The sequence below is a fragment of the Nipponia nippon genome, unplaced genomic scaffold (genome assembly GCF_047370975.1).
Source record: "Nipponia nippon isolate SJK-2023a ecotype South Korea unplaced genomic scaffold, ASM4737097v1 scaffold_3, whole genome shotgun sequence".
In the NCBI taxonomy this organism is placed as follows: domain Eukaryota; kingdom Metazoa; phylum Chordata; class Aves; order Pelecaniformes; family Threskiornithidae; genus Nipponia; species Nipponia nippon.
This window is the reverse complement of record NW_028262347.1, coordinates 41,368,841-41,389,378: the sequence shown is the minus strand read 5'-3', so window position 1 is coordinate 41,389,378 and position 20,538 is coordinate 41,368,841. Positions and strand designations below refer to the sequence as shown.

Sequence of the window (20,538 nt, the reverse complement as noted above, 5' to 3'; positions counted from 1 at the left end):
TTTTGTTGGCAAAAAATATACCAAAACACAGTTCTCTAGTTACTAATAGCTGGGCTGAAACACCTCCGGAGCTTCAAACGCAAGACCTCTTTAGAGAATCTAGAAGTACATACAGCTGCTGTCAGTGCCTGGGCAGTAATACAGTAGGACAAAGAATGGTTTCTTAAGAAAAAGAATAAAAGGAATATGCAGCTAAGTTAAGGCAAAACTAGGGAAAAAAAAAGTGCACTCCTCATCCTACTGGCTGAAGAACTTTGGGGAATTAATGCCTACTGCTTCTTTGTTATGTTTTTTCTGAGTAGTAAAAAAGGCCTGAGGTTGAGGCTTTATTCATGTTCTCTAGCAAGTGTAGTCATCAGCTCAGAGGGGTGTATGTGCAAGTTTAGATGCAGTCACACGAATTTACTTCTGCTGAGGTGACGTGGCTCAGGATAGTGCTGTTTCTTGAAGATTTTTTAGCAGAGTCCCATACTAACAGAGCCACGAAGGGCTGCCTTGACTAGTACTGACGTATTTTGCATTTGATGCAGACAAACTCAGACATTTATTCAGGAGTAAACTCTCCAAGGCAAAACTGAAAGGGTAGGCAAGAGAAATGTAATCCATTTTAAAGTTGCTAGGAATATGAAACACTTAACTATGCGCAGCACACACCAGCAATATTGCCTTCTAAAGCAAAATCAGAGGTGCAATGTCTCAACTCTGCCATGAACTGCTACCATCTAGGCTGTATAGATTGGTACTACAGTGCAGATCCTGGCATGGTTCAAGATCTTACTATTTCTTCTCCTTCCACCACCAAATTGCTGTGTGAGAACTTGCCCATCCAGAGCCATGCCAGGCAATCAGCATTGCTACAGTTATGACCACATAGCTCAAGCAATTCCTATATGTCACTGACACATAGATGGGACCTCCAAAAAATGCAGGTACCACAGTTCCTCCTCCTTGATGCTTCCTATTATCTTCTTAGATCTTTTCCCTCAATCTTCAGATGACCTAAAAAGCTTGGCACTGAAAAAAGTTAGTACCTCTCCTCAGATTTACCCCGGATCAGTAGGTTTTGGCTTATGTATGGTCTATGCAACTGCTTCTGTGGTCCCTATAGAACTGCTACGCCAAGACCAAGGAAACCAGAAAATCCTTAAAGCTAACCAGATCCATTAAAAGAAATAGTGTTTAAACATACATGGGCAGTAAAGAAAAAAAGTTATCACTTTCATCAGCCTTCCCATAGTACTGAGTTTTGATTCACAAAAACTGAGTTAACATTAGTAAAATGTAGTTTGCTTGACATTTACAGAATTATCCATGTGTGCTAGGTGCTGAATTTCCATTTCACTGTGATGGAATTTGTACTTCTTACTTGAAAGTCTATCATTAAGCCCTTCTTGCGATATTTCAAACATTAATGAATATCAACAGTTTATTTTTCCCCCATTTAACCTTTCTTTCAAAAAGTGCATTCAAAGGAAACTGCATATAATTGAGTCTATTACAAAAAATTAAGACTACATATTTAAACACAAGAAATCAAGACATACTAAAATTAACGGAGCAGATATTTAGGTGGTGCCTTTGTGTTGGCTTATATTAACTCAGAATGAGGCTTAAAGTTTTAAATAACTGCAACTCTCTCAAAACTTCAGGTCAGCAATTACAGTAACATAAATATGCAGCCATATGCACATACACTGCATAGAACATGAAAGTGATATTAATTATTGTTGTGTCTTGATTTTCTGATACACTAGGCTATTTGTCCTTAAAGCACAACTTCCTTACCAGCTTATGTCTTTTTTTGCTTTTAATTTGGCATCTAATACACTGACAGAAGTCATAAGAACATATGCTAAACCAAAAGGGCTAAGGGATGTAATCCTGACTGGGACCAAACAACTTGTTGCGCCAAATCTGTCATATCATGTGATATCTGAATATGAAGAACAACTGAACCCAGTCAAGCCTTATTTCAATGAAGGAAGGACTTTATATCTTTACACACAAACATGAAATCTTTTTTTTTAGAAGCACACATAGTTCTTTCTGAGCTTTGCTGACAGAAATATTATCTTTGGTTTACTGCAAGAGATGCAACTCAACCAACAGATACTCTAAGGAACCATAAGGCATCTGGAAAAGGTAATTCTTTTTTGGTTGACTGGCCCAATAATTCAGGTAGGAATTGTGTGCTGGAAGAACGGTCACTCTGTGTTTGGCTAGTACAGTCAGCAGCAGAGGTACCTAGAAGTGGATGTCTAACCCCAGAAAGGTCAGCATTCCTCTGCTTGTGAGGTTTATATTTTCGAAATTTACAGAAAACATACCAATTCAATAGGCTTTCCTAGCTACTCCATCTCTTACGTTGGAAGTGCCAACACTAGCGATTTTAGCAGCAGTGCAGTCAGTAACCGCAGGATCATTTGCATGCTCTGGGAAGGAAGGAGGACTTAAGACAAGTTATGGCACTGATCCCATGTCCATAGCCTAGTTGTCACCATGTTTCTTGCTAAGAAAACTCTATTGCCACCAAATGGGTAATAGCATACTTGCAGTGCTGCAGCAGATCTACTCAATATCATCCAACCAATAGCTCCAGGGAAGGTTTTAGGTCCCTATCTATAAGATAAGTCATCAGGACAACGTGAAAAAAATCAGCCCCTACAAACCAAGACATCAAAACAAATACTGATTTTAAAAGGCTTAGCTTCAGAAACTACAAAACTTAGGGCTATGAAAAGCTACAAATTACTCCTGCGAGAGGCTTGTAATCAGGACTGTAGACAGGGGAGTTCTTCTTGTGGAAATGAAAATTGTTTATGAAAATGAGAATATCCCCAAAGTAATTTCTCTTTAACTATTGCCTCAACAGAGAGCCCTCTAATTGAATTTTCTCCATTTGTGAGTATTTTTGCTTTCTCTCTCCTCCAGTCATTATGGGCCTGTATTTCATCATTATCTAAACATGTGAAATCTCCCCAGTCTACAGATTTTTTAATTTTATAGCTTCATGGAAAAATGTTGTTCTAAAATTACAGTTCCGAGGCACTAGATCAGCACATGGAATGTTTGCCCCTGTACTAAGTGAATCAAGTGGATTAAATTACCATTGTTTCAGTACCACTTAGGTAATAACACTGCAGAACGTATCCCCTTATTATATTAAACCTCATGTGGGCCTTCAAGGCTGCTCTCATTTTTAAAAAGCTAATATGATTGATGGATACTTCAGAAGAATAAAGATTAACTTTTGAAAGCATCACTTTAAATGGCTTTTATTTGAATACTGATCCAATTTATTTAACTTTATTTTTCTTGCTTAAGAGATATGATGGTGAGAATGAAATATGTAGCTAGCAGAGCTCATGTTTAAAAATTAAACACTTTGGGAAAAAAGTTAAAAATTAAACAGTTAGAAAAAATTAATTAAAATCGTGCTGTGCCTTTACAGGGTTTTTTTTTTCAAGAGCGAATAATAAAGCTCTACAATGAGCTAAGAATAATCTTCTAAGTTATAATTAATTGGTACATACTTGCTCCTATTTAAAGTATGTTCTAACAATTGGAGATACACTTATAAAATTGGACCATAATTATTTATCTTCTGGGCAAATTGTGTTCTAATTTTTTAAAATGTAATTGCACACAGTTTAGACAGTTCTTTGATTAAGTGACAAATTTCAATACCATTTAGGGTACTATTTGACAAAGAAAATTAATCAGAAACATTATTTTTTATTTTTGCAACTATTTAACATTTAACTTAAGCCTATTTTTCTCGATGACGATACTTACAGTCTTGTTTAATAGGTTACAAGGCTCAGATAACAAAAAACAACTAAGTATCGGTACTTTGCTGGCAGATCTGTAATACAGATTCCGTTATAAGGAGCAGCACGACACAAAGTTTATTTTTTAAGACAGCCATCCCAAAGACTATACTCCCATTCTCTATTACAAACTCCAGGAGCCATGCTGCTGGCACTACTGTGCATACAGAGGAGGGGAGCATCCTCTGCCATAGCACATGCCCAGTCTGAAGAGAAAGGGCAGAATTTCCCCTTAAAAACTGAGGCATAGAGCTGTGATGGGCTTGACATTCAGGTGCCTGTCATGCATCGAATTCAGGGGATATTAACCAAGGATGTGGCTACCCAGGGTGTCTGTGGCAAAGCTATGCAGAGATGCCAGGTCTCCTCAGTCCCAGTCCTGTGCTTCCGAGCTTCAGGTATCGCATGGGTCTGACTGAGGCAGGCAGAGAATACATCATCCCTCAAGTGATGGTTACTGCTACTGGTCCTTTCCCTTACTATGGCAGATATCCCGTAACTGAACATGCAACTAGCACACTCAAGCTCTTCAATGCTGATTTTAACGACTGAGTGATGAGTTAAGCGCTTCCTCGTGAGACTAATCTCTGAGTAGATATGCCTTGTTTTGTCCTTTCTGCACAGTTTTTGCAACAAAAATATGGTCCCTTCTGTTCAATTGTTTTGCAGAGTTGTGGAGAGATCATTCCTCAATGAGAAAATTGGAGACGAATCTATCTAACTTCTAAGGATTGCAAATTAATTACTGATAATCCATAATCCCTACATATAGGGTCATTTTATTGTGATCACACACAGAAGTCAGAAGGTAAAAATGCTACCTGAACCAGCTGCCCCATAAAGCCCAGTTTTGTCTTTCACAAGATGAAATCCTCTCTCTTTTCACACATACTCCCCAGATGGTCTTTCAGAGCACTAACTCCTTGATTAACTCATGCACTCAACAGTGTTTTCTTCCTCCTTAAACAGTTTTATTGACTTGAGTGCAAGATTCTACTCAAATGTTGTAACAACCTATTAATTAGTTAAATCACTTCAGCAACATTGGCTGACATTAGCTGGCAAAGCTCCAGTAACATTTCAAAATGCATGAATAGCTATTCCTGAATTTTTTCAGTAATTAAAACTTCTAGGGGTTGAGAACACAGAAGAAGGAATCCATTTTATTGTTTTACATTTATCAGACACTCATGTGTGAAAAAAATAAAAATAACTCTTTTTTTTTTCATGTTTGCTGCTAATGATTTCCAAAAATAGCTGGTGGGCATCACACCTGTGAAAAAAGCTAGTGCCTCTTCCAAGCACTAACAAAAATAATTAACCTGTTGGCCACATTCCCACAAATACTTATGTAGGTGGTTAAACTTAAGTACCTTTATAAGTTGTTGCAAGACTGTAGCACTAGTGTGCCCATGTGAAACAAAGCAACAAAATTATATATCTCAAGTCATTAGAGAGAGAAATAAGGGAGGAGGAAAAGGAAAGAAAAAATGCTTTGTTTGGAAAAACATTTGATTTTCTATCACCTCAGCCAGACTTCATTGAAATGGTCTCAATTAATGACTGGTAATTTGTTGTTTACCACTCCCTCAGATCTATGGATAGTTTCATTTATAGACATGTTACAGTCTCCTGTACACTCCTGCAGTGCAATTTGTTTTTCTGGTGACATTTCCATTGAGTAGTTAAAGGTCCATCCAAGTAAGCACACTGCCAGCTTAGGCAGGTGGATGGACATAAATCCATTGTTCCTTGCAGAGGAAATACAAATTCTGCACAAACAAGTATGGAGTTTTAGTACTCTCAAATTAGGCTTGTTGGTTATCGTTGTCTTTGCTCAAATTACATGATGGAAGTCATCTTTCTTCATTATTGGCACCTTTCTTAAGACTGATAAAGAATTAACTAGTGTTCCTAACAGTCACAGCAATGTGACAAAAGTCTTTGAAATGGCAAACAGAAGTCACTGGAAAAGCCCATATCCACTTAAAAAGATTAAATGAGGTAATTGAGTACTAAGTTGCAATCATCCAAGATCTTGATTTCATTTTTTAGTAACCAAAAGTGGTTCATCTATAGTGCAAAACAACACACAGATGTGTTCTGACTTGAAACCCACAGACTGTACAGGAAAATTCACGGCATGTTCTCTTTTCAGAGATCTCCGGCCCCACCTCAGCACCCCAAGACTTCTCAGAACAACCAGGATGATTAGAGACCAGAACAGATTCAAAATATCTGGATTTGCTTTCAGGATCATCTGGCAGTCTCTATTTCTCCTCACTCACAAAGACAGACAAATGCAAACTACATTAGCCCATGGGCTACAGAATGGATGTTGACTTCAGTCTAATTCAGTGCAGCAGCCTGCACTCCACTGCAAACATCTATTCATCTGAGCATTGCTTTCCTTAAAAAAGAAAAAAAAAGAAAACCCATGCCTTCCTATCGTGTGTTAGAAAGTATTGACTGAACGCACACTCAGAATTGCAAAAAAAGAAAAAAAAGTATTAGAAAGAAGCTAAGTATTGAACATCAGCTCTACTTATCAAATAGCATAGTGATCTTAGCTCTGTTGACCAAAGATTAGCAGATTGTTATCAACCATAAGGTCAGCATAACAGGTGCAAGTACAAGAGACACCAAATTTGCAGACATCAGAATGCAACCCTCAGTTTTCACAAGTTTGCTGTGGTAGAACATTGGATTATCCCATTTTTTTTCCAACTGATGATATCTGCAAGGCAGTATTCAAAGTAAACAAAACTGATCAGAGTGCTTGTGACAGAAGAATAATAGCAAAAATAGTAAAAACTGCATTAAAGCTAAAATAACCCCAAAGTGATATGAAGCTCAGATCAATCAAATGCATTTACTGGAAGTTTTCTAGGGGTATTGAGGCAATTAATTAAGGTACTTTGTTTCCATTTAAAAGACAGCAACCAATAAATAGCAATGGTTACATTTCTAAAGAAGGAAAAAATAAGAGCAAACTGAATTGGCTATGACTAGCTAGGGGCCTTCCAATGGGTCCAGTAACATCTTAAAGAAACATCACCACATAATTGTGTCTGATGCAATATTATCATCTCCCCCTGCTCACTGCTGCATATAAGCAGAAGAATAGCATCACTACAGCTCTACTAACAGAACCAGAATACAAGCACTCCTTTTTCTCCTGAAGGCAAAATCAGCTGTCTCTGTTCAAAGCAGCTCTCTTACATTTTCACATGTTCACGCTATCCTGTCTAACTTTGCCTTAAGCAAGCATACATCCGCAGTCCACTTTGCCAGCAGAAACGTGTACATGGCAGCCTGTAGTTGATGGATGGTAACAGTAGCTGGAAGAAAATAACGCCTGCACCCACAGAGGAGTTTGCAAAAACATGCTTGTGTCTATGGATAAGTTATGCTTTGAGCCATCATAGTGTGTATTCACGTTACACATTGTTATGATATCTCCTGTCAGGAGTTTACAGATTGCAGCTCTTCACATATTCTTTCCTGAACCTCAAAAATACACTCAGTCTATCCAAGGCAGAAAGTCTGAAAATGCTAATCCTCTTAGAAACATGTTTTTCTTTCAGAATAGATATGTGATGAAGGTTAAAGGGGTTAACAAGGCTGATTCTCAAGCTCAGGCAGGCATTGTATGGTAATTTCGTTAATTTTTTAGGCTGAACCACAATGCTGTTATATCTAAGGAGTGTGAATAATGTACTTCTTCACACATGGAAGAGCTTCACAGGGATGAGCTCAGTTAAATGAAGACAGAAGTAAACATCTCAATTTTCAGTCAACAGTAGCTTCTCTTGTACAGCATTCTGCTGTTGACTGAATCCGAGTAACCTTACATTCTCAAACTACAGGGGAAATTTCAGTGTGCTTACGTGTTTTCTACTAGGTTTGTACTCTTCTGAACATCAACATGGAAGTGTCAAGAGTTTCCATTGCTCCAATACAGGAGTAACATATATCCCAACTTAACAGAGTGAAAATGTTTGCCTTCTTATCAACTATCAAGTTAGAAGTCAATGCAGACTTTCAAGCAAAATGTGCTAGAGCCATCAGCCATTTAAAAAGAACAAAATTATTTAAATTCATTGATTAAAAAGACAGTAAGCCATACCTTGAAGTCTAATCTCAGATTTTCAGCTGAAAGAAATAATCACTTCTTTTTTAACAACTGCAAGGATTTAAATATGATGTTAATTCCTAGACCAACCAGCTGTCTCCTTATAGCCTCTTCTACATGTGATGTTATGTATTTGGTTTGCTCCTTGAAGAGCCAAACTTCGTTTTTAGAGTTATGTTCCTTGTTTTAGCATCATGTTTTGCCCTGCAAAAGTGATAGTGAGCAATACCACCTAAAGCCCTTTGCATACTAAGTAATCCTGGTATTTCAGGTACTCAAGCCTCCCTCCCTTAGATGAATGCTCTCATCTTTAGGCTGGAGAGCTGTATTATTTCTCTCACTAATGAAGTAAATCCCAGTGGCTGAGCTTCAACTAGAGGAGGAAAGTGTGTTGCAGTGTCTTAATACTGTCCCTAACACCTCACAGATAGGTCATCAGGGTGGTCTTCTGCATGTGGCAGATGCAGGGCTGAGGTACTAAACTGAAGCTCTACCACAATCTCAGAACTACTGTTTAAAAGGGGATTGAGGAGCAGCTTCTCTGCCAGCTGTGTTTGAAAAGAAAATGAGCAGATCTTTTCCTGATTTAGTGACACCTTTGAAAGGCATCTTTTGCAAGGACCTCTAAATCTGTGATTGCCATTTACATATTCATTTGATATAGGTACCTTTCTACCTGTAGTGCTGGACTCTAAGAGGGCACACTCTCTCTTCACAATCTCATATTAAGAGGCTCTTCACTCAGCATAGTGGCTGCAACCAACTTCATTTAAACATTCCCAAATCCCCTTGTAGGAAGCATAACTCCAAGCGTCTGATTCTGCCCTGTGAGCCAGGTATCTAAAAATGAAATACTGCAAAACCTAAGTCACTTTAGAAACTCAAGCCTTCAAGCCTCTCAGCTGACTTCTACTTTCATATACGGAGGCTAATGTTGCAGATCACATGTATGGGTTTTTTTTTTTACTAATTCCATAAGAAAATCTGCAGTGCTACAGTTGGAAATCTAATGTCTTTTTTCAAATAGTGCGAGAAACACAAAGAGGACCTTTGGCTTTGTGCTATGAATGACCATTATTTTACTTGGTGAACAGTGGCAAATTATTTGCACAGTAAAGAACATGTAATTACAAAGTACAAACAGTAACTGATTATTATGATTATTTCAATTCCCTACAGTGAAGAGTAGATGGTAATTAATTTCTGGATTTCCCAGACCAAATATAATTACTAGAAACCACAGCAACTGTAGGCATGTGCTGGTAAAACAGAGTTAGATGTTACTGTATTTATTTATTACCGAACACTTTATCCATAATTAAATGCTACAAGTAAAACAGAAAAAACATTTCAACAGAACTTCTAAAAAGCCATAGATTAAAAACATGGCTAAAAAGTTATGAATGTTAGCATTTGTACAGTATTATTAATTGCACATTCTGTTATGCTTATTAGAACTTTAACTGCAGTAACTGCCAGGGAATCAAAATCCTCTTTTACATGATTTACTGCCTGTGCGTTTACGTGGTATTTAATACCACATCTTCACATAATATTGCCCTAATTTTGTACTGATTAGAATCTTGGGACACAAGCCTATTCCCTAGTCTCATTTTGGGGTCTACTGCTTTGAAGAATTTGTGTTCCTTCCAACATGCGCCGCTTGTGAATTAGCTCATTGTATGAAATACCTTGCTTTCCAGAATAAGGTTTTTGGGAAGGCATGGATGGAAAGGTTGCAAATTAGCCTTTATTTTTACTCTCATAGTCAAACTCAAATTATACCTGTATATAAAAATATCTCTGAGCTCTCTAGAACTCTATCTTTGTGCTCTGGCTACGCAAACCTACCAAGACCAGGCTTTCTGCAATGCATCAGTCAATGTCTTTGTTCAGTTTCAGAAGAGGAAAGGGCATCTACAAGAATTTTTAGAGTAGTTTTCAGCAGATACAACTTTACTCATTGTGGATAAGGAGTGGAACAGGCAAGGATACATATAGTTTCTGTACCTGTCACCAGCCTTCCTCACCAGGAGCTGTCAGAAAAGTCTGGAGAAAGATGAGCAGCATGAGTTTCCCATTCTGTGTGAGGAAACAAGCTCTGAGGGATTCCTACAGATTCTGAGGTGGCTGTTTGCAGCAAATTGACAAACAGCTGTTAAAGGCATCAAACTAAGCAAAACACTTGACTGATGAGAAAGAATACAAAATGGCACCTGTTGGATGTGCTCTCTGCATGTATCTTGTACTTATCTGCTTGGCCTTTGCACTTGAGCTAGCTATTGTCTCTGAAGTGCTAAAAGAGGCAAAGGCATGACTCAGACACCATGTTAATTAAATTCTTATTGTAGAATCATCACCATTTTCTTGGTGGAAAAGCAGGGAAAACAGACCCTGCTTTATTATCAGGTTTCAGTTCGAGTTGGTTTAAATAGAGCAAAGGAGACATGGGGTACCCCTGATGCAGCAGGAATCTGAACGTTCCTGAGAGAACATTGACAGACCCCTAAATGTTGTTACTTACTGTGAAACATAAGCTGATTTTATGTCTACCAAGTTGCTATTACTAGTAGCCTTTGCAATGTCTTTTCAATATAAGTAGATATGAAATGAGTCTGCTCATATCTTAGTTATATTCAGTATGTGAGACTGCTCTGAGAACAGCAACTCATAAATTCTGGGGTGGGGAACTGAACAAATCCTATAATCTTAATAAATAAATAAAAACATGTCTTTGTCTTCTCTGCAAGTTGTACCCCTATTTATCAGCTGACTGTCAATCTGTACTCTGTAATTACATTATTTGTTGCAGCTATTTTTCAAAACTGTGCAGTTCCTTTGGAGGAATGCGCTGCTTTAACTTAGTAGCTATTCTCTTCCTCTGCCCTGCTGTGATGCTTTTATCATAATATTCGTCATATGCTGGCAGCCACAGTCTTGTGCTCCCAAGAATGGCCCCATAGAAGATAAGTCTTTAGATGGCTCCTTAAATTTATTCCTTTTCTCTCTTGCTATTGTTACCAAAGCAATAAGCTTTTTTTTTTTTTTTTTTTCTGATGCCTCCTTCTTCAGTCCTGTTGGAAAGGATGAAGACACAGGGTAGGAGAAAGCTTTGCAGGGTGACGGCTTTTTAACACTGAATAATCTACGACTGTGCATGCTAATAGATGGTGCTAGGTTTGATTAACTAATTTTGCAAATGAATATCTAAGTAAATTATTTTTGCAGATTGTTTCCAATGCTTCTTTCTCTTTAATCTCCTCTTTGAATAGTTTCATACTGATTGTTGCTGCTGACAATAAGAATTCATACAAAACCCTGGGGTATATATGTCATAGTAAATACATCTGGTATCATTTTACACAAGAACACCCTCCCCCTCACACACATCTTATATAAAGGTACATAGCCACAGTTTCAAGATAATTTTTTTTCAGAAGTTTCAAAGTCATATAGGAATGCAATTTTCATTAATGCTCAGTTCATGGCTGGTTTTAAAAGACACTCAGGTACTTACGTAACTGGGTATGCCTGTAAAGAATTTTCAAAGAATACAAAGCCAGACAGACACAGTTTAATTGTAAACTGTATTGGGTTTGCGTGGCAAGGTTTTGGTAGCACAGAGGCTACAGGGGTGGCTTCTGTGAGAAGCTTCTAGAAGCTTCCCCTATGTCCAACAGAGCCAATGCCAGCCAGCTCCAAGATAGACCCATTGCTGGCCAAGGCCGAGCCCATCAGCAACAGTGGTAGCACCTCTGGGATAACATATGTAAGAAGGGGAAAAAAAAAAAAACAAACCTGTGCGTAATTGCAGTCGGAGACAGGAGTGGGAATACGTGAGAGAAACAACTCTGCAGACACCAAGGTCAGTGAAGAAGGAGGGGGAGGAGGTGCCCTAGGTGCTAGAGCAGAGATTCCCCTGCAGCCTGTGGTGAAGACCATGGTGAGGCAGGCTGTCCCCCTGCAGCCCATGGAGGTCCATGGTGGAGCAGATATCCACCTGCAGCCTGTGGAGGACCCCATGCCAAGGCAGGTGGGTGCCCAAAGGAGGCTGTGACCCCGTGGGAAGCCCGCACTGGAGCAGGTTTGCTGGCAGAACTTGTGCCCCCATGACCCCAGCCTTGTGACCCAGGCTGGAGCAGTCTGTTCCTGAAGGACTGCACCCTGTGGAAGGGACCCATGCTGGAGCAGCTTGTGAAGAACTGCAGCCTGTGGCACAGACTCACATTAGAGAAGTTCATGGAGGACTGTCTCCTGTTGAAGGGACCCCACGCTCGAGCAGGGGAAGAGTGTGAGGAGTCCTCCCCCTGAGGAGGAAGGAGTGGCAGGGGCAACGTGTGATGAACTGACCACAACCCCCATTCCCTGTCCCCCTGCACCACTCAGGGGGAAGGAGGTAGAGAAATTGGGAGCGAAGTTGAGCCTGGGAAGAAGGGAGGGGTGAGGGGAAGGTGTTTTAAGGTTTGGTTTTTATTTTCGCATTACCTTACTCTGATTTGATTGGTAATAAATTAAACTAATCTCCCCAAGTTGAGTCTGGTTTGCCCATGACGGTAATTGGTGAATGATGTCTCCCTGCCCTTACCTCGACCCAGGAGCTTTTCATTATATTTTCTCTCCCCTGTCCAGCTGAGGAGGGGGAGTGATAGAGCGGCTTTGGTGGGCACCTGGCATCCATCCAGGGTCAACCCACCACGTAAAAACCCACCTGATTGGCGCAAGATGTCTTTGAAAAATCCTGCATGTCTATATGTCTATAGAGATCAGAACTTTCTGCAGAGTTAATACAAGATTGGGACTAAAAATGTAAGACTTTTTCGCTTCTCTTTTTGTCACTTGAAAATAAAGTATTTTCCTTTAGACCAAAATATCATGTGATGTACTTATGCAAATACTTCTACACCCACATTCCACATAATCAGAAAATCCACCATTCTTTCTCAAGAAGTCATGGTCTTAACCTATACTCTGTACCTATTGTCCATAGATCACTATGTACTTAAATATTTGTATTTGCAGTAATTTAACATTTCTTAGATACATGCCTTTATAAGATAAACTTCATACACCATCCACGGCCCATGTTCCCTTGCCTCAGCTGAATAAACCTGTGTCTGGACAGCCTAACGTACATATTTGCTGTTAAACCACCACAGTGCTGCTAATGCTCAACACATCAGCTATCATATTACCCCTCTCTGAAACCTTACATGAGATATTCCATGTATTCCTGAATCACATTAATTTCCAAGTCTTCACGCTTAAGTACTTCATAACATTTCCCTCAAATACATTGTTTTCTCCTTTCATACTTCTAAGTCCTTCTGCCTCTAACCTCTCTCACTTCTTTAATCACTTAGAACCTTCTGCTGTCTTGCCCCGACACAGGCTCCATGTTTGTCTGCCAATGTGGTGTTCACTCACCTTTCTTCCTTTAAACCCCTCCTTAAAACCCATCTTCTCACCTTCTAGCATATAATTATCTGACAGCAATTTATCAGGAGTGGGCAGCGGCTACATGGCTGTCCCCTCCACCCACTCATACATGCAAAGTCAAATAATTCATTCTGAAGCTCCACAGACATTTTTAAATAACAGCCAGCGACCTCTGCTTCCTCCCATACCACTCTGCAGAACAGTGCACTGTGGATGGGGGTGGGCAGGAGAGGAAGAGCATGCTAGCTGTACAGCCTCTGAGTAAGAGAAATGGGAAATACACATTTCAGTTCCACTTACCGGTTCCTATTGCTAGAAATCCAATCCGAGATTAACGTTGCAGCCTGCTGGTGACAGTGCTTGTTACCGAAGCTGCAGGCCAACATGATGACTTCCCGACGCAACTCTCTGTCCAAATTTAAGCAAGCAATAAGGCTGCATTAATTAACGTGTTTGAATGTCTACAAAAAGTTATGTCTTATAACACTGGCAGCAACTCATAGTTGGGCAACATATCAAGGATAACCCAGCTATAGAAATCTCAGTGACAACTTAATGCCTACAGCTGCTGCAACAACTACAGAAAGGTCATGGACCAAAACCAGCCCCCATTTACACTTATGCATTCTTCCTGACCTCTGTGGTCACATGAGTCCAAGTTCTTAAATATCCAGTGCAGTCAAATTTTAAATTAAGGCTTAGGAAATCATATTCTCCAAACTCAGGAAAGAGGAATTCATCTCACAGCATCTTGCTCCTCTCCCTCTAACCCAGAAAGGAAAAGCAGAAGGAAGACAAAGCTAGGAAAGTATGACATACTAAAGATGAAACCAAATTTTAGGGGAGTGCATTATTACAACTATATCCTGCAAACAAACAATAGCAAAAAAAATAAATAACAGTACTCATGTTGGTAGGATGCTTGAACAAGCGATTTGTTTAAATTATTCGTTGGCCATCCAAGCTTCAGATACATTGATGCAACTTGTCTTAAAATATACTCCTGAGGGGGGAAAAAAATATATTCAGTGTTGACATTTGTTTTTTATTTTTTTATTTGAAATTGAAATACTATTGACTATTGAGTTTTTGTCTCTCTTTTTTACCCTCAAATAATGTCCTACTTTCCAAAGATTTTGATTTGCATTTAGCAAAGCAACATGTCCACATATAATCCCCCTTCACTGCTATAGTGAGAAGTAATCCATGAAACAGCTATTTGATTAGATGCCTAGGACAAGACAAGTTATTGTTATACACCTTATCAATTTAAGAAGAGTTTCTTACATGCTATTTTGAATTCAGAGTGTCAACAGCTTAATTTCTACTCTGTGATCAATCTTGACTACACCGTGCATGTTCACTTTTAAAAGAATATTGTTTTAATATCCATAGCCATGGCAAAAACGCCACATAAGTATTGTCAATTGACTTCAGAATACTGAACAATGTGGCTGCAAATGCGCTTTGTACATTTAATGACACTGTTTTAAGTTTAGGTTGTCCGTGTGCTTAAAGAACAAAACAAGCCCAAGATGTATTTTAGCTTACTTTTACTTTTTAAACAGGAGACACATTTACATATTCTGGCCAGTTGTGAAGAAAACCACTGTCATTGTATTCAGCATAATCTTTTGTCAGTGGAATTTCCCAATTTGAGAAAGAGCACTGAGATATAAAGAACCACATAGGAGCTCATCTATTTTATTATTGTGGATGCACAGGCATATATATATGATATCAACACAAAAGGAGATTCACAGTGCAGCTTTCTCTAGCAGATATGTTACTCTGTGACTAAAAAGACTTTTTATTTCCTCTGCTATCACCTCTGCTTTCAAAGCTCTCATCAATAGTGATAAAACACAACCCAGCCATGAATTTTACTGGTTTTATTTATTAAAATTGTGTTTTCTTTACACAGCCATGTTTAAAAGTGAAATAGCAATGGCAGACTCGTAAGAATTTTTCTCTGCAGTTAACAACAGATGAAACATACAAGTTATTTCCACATCATTTTATATTGTGGCTCTGGTTTGCATGTAGGCCCGCATTGTAGGTTCATAAAGAAAAAAATCTCAATGTGTCTTTATTCATCTGTAGCGTATGTTCTACAAAAATATTCCTCCATGTCAGCAGGTATCTCTGTGTATGTGTATATGTGTGTGTATATATATGTACGTACTTCTACATCTATACATCCATCCAGCCACCTCTAGCTTCCTGCTTTCTGAGCATGTGTGTCTCTGGACACACACACACACAAGCAAATACACGTTTAAGAAGAAAAAAAAACCTTTAAACATTTCAGGCTTTAGAGAGTTCCTTCATTCGAAGGCTTTACAAAATTACCTAAAATTACAGTATGTTGGCCATTGAAAATATGTAGACTATATAAAATTCATAGTGAATAAAAACAATCCCAAGAGTTCATAACTGTCACTGGCTGCAATCGAATCCTGTGTACTTCATCAAACATGCTTCAGTGTAGCTAGGAATTTTTTTTTTATTTCAGGTAAAATGTTAAAACGTTTGTCATGGCTATCTTTATTATCTACTGATAGCTGTTATTGCTGTCCCTTCAGACCCAGTTATGAATGGGCTTTTGATTCAATGGTGATCTAATCCTTGTTAATTAAGGTAACTGCATTGAATTCACCATGGCTTTTTGAATGAAATAATGACTACAAATCTTTACTTCAGTTGCATGCATCTTGTTCAGTTGTGCCTGCATTTGGTGTCCTTGCTGAGCTTTGGCACCAATCTAAATATTGCCGTGGGGCTCCTCAAAAGAGAAAATCTGGAAATAGATTACTTTGGGTCCTTTAAGTGAAATACTTTGTTTGTCATAATATTTTACAGGAGGGATAATTACCTTTCCTTCTACTAATCATATATGCCTCAAACAACAGTTATCACTGTTCAAATGCAAATGAACCAAAGCTTGACAATTGCTATGTTTAAATAAAGAATAATTAGGAAGAAAGCTAATATCCCTAGGTCATTTACAGTATCTGACTGGGGAATATGGGGAATAGTTCAACTCTTGGCAATGAAAGGAGGCGGGGGGGGGGGGGGCGGGGAAGGAAGAGGGAGAGAGAGAAAGGGAGGGAGGGAGGGAGGAAAGAAGACTGTATCTCTTACATTGAAGATGTTGTAGTTTTCTGTGCGGTCCAGCAATTTATCCAGAGGATAAAGAGCTCGGCTGGCAGCATGCCAAGGCAAAAAGTCCATCTCCTCTGAAAGGTATCTGATGATTTCCAAAGGAATATTCTGAGGCAAATAACCAGCTCTGCAAAATAAAAGAAGTTAGTATTAAATTGTTTTTGCAGAAGACACCTGATGAGGAAAAAATTGCTTCTTTTTTTCCCAATGAAATTAAAAGGCAGAAAAACATTATAAACTCATCATATTATAACAACATAAAAGCCAACCTTAATAAAAACAGCAACTCACAATATCTCCCAACACATGTGCAAGCATACCTACTAGATGAAGGAAGGCATGAAGACATAAGAAAAAAAACTAGACAAGCTATACCTACTTTTTATGGATTCCTGTGGCTATAAAAGACATGAACAATGAAGTAACTGACTTTAAGCAAAAAAAAAAAAAACCCAAAAGGAAGGTACTGCTTTGCTGATTTGTAAGTCAGAAAGCTGTCTGTATAAAATCAACAACCCAAGGCATTTTGCTTCAGAGAACACTTCTACTGGCCACAGGCAATTGGGAAGAACTAATGGAGAAGCATCTTTTAGTTTCACAGTTCTCCTCCTCACTCTTTTGTCTCTCCTTTAGAGCTGCCTTGTCTTCTATCCACCTTAAGCCATTTTGGAATTACTTATTTTATTAAACTGACAGCCCTGGCATTCAGTGGCATCACTTTGGTTAAGGATGTTTCCTGACTTTCCACATAAACTATGTTTTTTTCAGGTCTTTGTAAATCAATCAGCTAGAATTTTGCCCCATTCTTTTACAGTGATAAAGGACCTGCAAGGGAAAGAGTTTAGCAGGGTTTCAGGAAGGCTTTTTAAATTAATAGCTTTACAAGTAAAGTGCAATACAGACACAAGCATTTGAAAGCTGCTTTTTAAAAGTGAGTACTGGAAACACCAAGCTTTAGGATTTGCACCCATTTTCTTTTTCAGAACAGCATTTCTTCTTAACTATCCCGACTGCAGAAACAAAGTGTAACACTGTGGGTGTGAACTTTCCAGAAATACACAGATCTATTCTTCTCCTGATGCATGTGCTTAAATCCCAAAGGAGTTCTCTACCTGCCTAGAGAGGAGATAATTATTCTGTTTTCATTAAACACTTAAAGTCAGCAAGTTGGATTGCACAAGCTTCAATTTAATATAGGCTACAGTATGATATATCTTCATAGACTATTTTTCCTCTTTGTTGGTTGCAAATGTTCCCCTTAATTTCCATCATTGTCTGGGGAAGAGATGCATGCATATAGCAAACAAAGAAAATTACACAGATTATTATGGAAATGTACCAATACATACACATTGATATAAATATTGATCTCAGTTGTAACAGCATATAAAAACTACTTTGCTAGAATATTTGAAATAGATTGTTCTTTCTGGTACGGTTCAAACCTATAGTTTCCTTGCAAGGTGCACCACATCCATGCAAGCCATTGTTTTTCGCACTCTCTATTGGAAGAATTACACCCTGTTCCTTTCATGTTCTTGGGAAAGAAGTGAGTTCATGTAACAGCTTTCAAAAGTATCTATGATGACCCACCCTCTAGCCTGCTTCATGTCATCTTTGTCCACATTTTGTCAGCAAGGCTCTATTCTCAACTCCAGTAAGCACATAGTCAAGCAAGAAAAACAAGATCATTTGGGGAGCTCACTGTGTCACTCAGGAACTGAGCAGATATGAAATGAGAATGGTGGAACTCTTAGAGTGGGTGGCAGACAGAGTTCAATGCATCTGAAGACAGAGGAAGTAAGCTAACTACAAATTACTCCATTTTATAGGTCTTTCTTCTTTCTGAAGCAGCACAATATCATCAAGATGAGTTCTAGGTCTTAATACTTTGTAAAGATGTGTAACCATAATTAATGGAGCCAGAAGCAAGCTGGATTGACTGCAGTTAAAAATCTTGGACATAATGTTAGCAAAGAGGTAAACTAGCTTGAAGTTGCATATATGTAATTAGTTCCTAATGGAATTGTGATTACTGTTACTGATAATTTGATTGACATGAGAAAGTGTGGAATAAGGAACAAGAGGAATAGCTCTAGGAAACATGCTGTTTAAGGAATAAACAGGTGAATGTTTATTATAGCTGCAGTAATGGACATTTAGGATCACGCTTCTGAAATTAAATCTCTCTATGCTATGCTCAACAGGGAAATCATCACTGCAAAACAAACAGATCATTTTTTTTAAGGTTAACTTCTCCATAAAGACACATAAGAAGTGAACTCAGAGAGATCTATCACTTATTCCTGAGCTTTCTGCCTTCCTAATCAGTTTCAAAATCATGATTCTTAGCTGATGATACTCACCCTGTTCACAGCGAAAACTGTTACTCTCATGACTCACTGCTTCTAACTTCCAAATTTATCAGCCCATTCAATTCTGCTTGCCTTTGCCCCATTCCCCGCTCTTCCTAATGTTTCCCTAAGGGTATATTCCTTCTCACAAACACAAATTGTGGCAAAGTCTGAGTTTTTCCTGTTTACTCCTGAACTTCCTTCTCTTTCTGGGTATGACCCTTGAAGAGTTTATGCACAGTATCATCAAAATCACCCCCCCCCCACCCACATCAACAGAATCAGTCCCGAGAGCAGGGATGGGGATAAGGGGAGGTCCTTGTGGATGACATTATTATATAAACGACACAAAATTCATCACTCCAGATCATGATTTTGAGGGAAGGTTGTTATGGCTGCTATGACCAATGTTAACCTCTCTGGCAACACACGTTGGGCAGATGTGCTTCAAGCACAGCTGCTAGGCTGGACTTTGAGGGAACTTGAGCAGAGATATATCAAAAATCCTTTTACAGTGCCAGTTAAGATAGAAGCACTTCCCTGGAGAAAACAGAAGTGCTTCAGGCACTTTGCCTTGGCAGAATGTTCTATATATTCTACACTATTTTATTGTATGTTTATGAACCTCTTACCCCAAATACACTGCACTCCCAGACTATTTGCTGTTAGTTTCTGTCAAGAGGTAGTGATGAATACATTCATTGTTTTACCTTTTTGTGTAAAATGTGGTATATAACATATATGTTATAAAATATTAAATGTATACTACAGCTTAAAAAGCTTGAGGAATATTTTCATTCACAAAGAAAGGAAAGAGTTTGATAATGGTAATGACAAATACTAAGGTTGCTAAGTTTTGGCATTCATAGCTGAGAAAACAGATATGAGGAGAAGCTCTCGTCCTAAATCATGAAAGAGGTAAACCATGAACCATAAAACCACGTATGGATAAAAAGTCCTAAAATCCAGATCACAGATCTAGCAGCAGTGTGAATTGTCCTGGGAGGCAGCATGAGCATCATGATAACCAGGTGAGCAGAAGACAGAAACTAGCCAAAGCAGCCTGTCTCTGTGGTGAGCTATGCTCGAGTATTCTGCATCTTCACAAAGCACAGCAGCTGGTCTCTTAAGCTTTGTATTTTAGTACAATCATATTCTTCTACTTCACACTAAAAGCTTGTCCAGTGCTGACTGATTTCAAAACTCCTCTTTCCCAGGGCATACTGCATCTAGCAAGATGTACTGGCTCACTTGACCAGTGGCAAGCTCACTTACCAGCCAAGGGGTGCTGGCATGCGTCTAGGATTCTTCTCTAGCCTGGAAGAACTAGGTTCAAACATAGTTACACAGGATCTAGTCAGCAACAGCAAAATTTTTGCATCCAGCAAAGTAGGAAGGAATGGTCAAAGACACACAAGTGTCACGGGACTTGGGACAAACATACACCTCCAGCTGGTGACAGCTGCTAATTGAGATCACTTGTGTCGTTTATGGAGCACGATAATAACCAAGATGAGGAAAGAAGGCAGAACAAAGAATTAGTTTGTTCTGAACATCTCTGCAAACTCTGATGGAAAAACACAGATCTGCAGAAATGTTAAACAGAAATGTTTATCAA

The 20,538-nt window shown here is 38.7% G+C and overlaps 1 protein-coding gene across 2 annotated transcripts in view; it reads right to left on the bottom strand.

Moving 5' to 3' along the window:
- Positions 1 to 20,538, bottom strand: part of TRHDE (thyrotropin releasing hormone degrading enzyme) — a 223,567-nt gene that overhangs the window by 16,851 nt on the left and 186,178 nt on the right. For both annotated transcript variants that reach the window (XM_009463186.2, XM_087766876.1), the window contains 3 exons: positions 16,546 to 16,693; positions 14,307 to 14,404; positions 13,702 to 13,809 (listed from right to left, as the gene is read on the bottom strand). In XM_009463186.2, the coding sequence (XP_009461461.2) occupies positions 13,702 to 13,809; positions 14,307 to 14,404; positions 16,546 to 16,693 (354 nt within the window). The remainder of the gene's footprint in view (positions 1 to 13,701; positions 13,810 to 14,306; positions 14,405 to 16,545; positions 16,694 to 20,538) is intronic.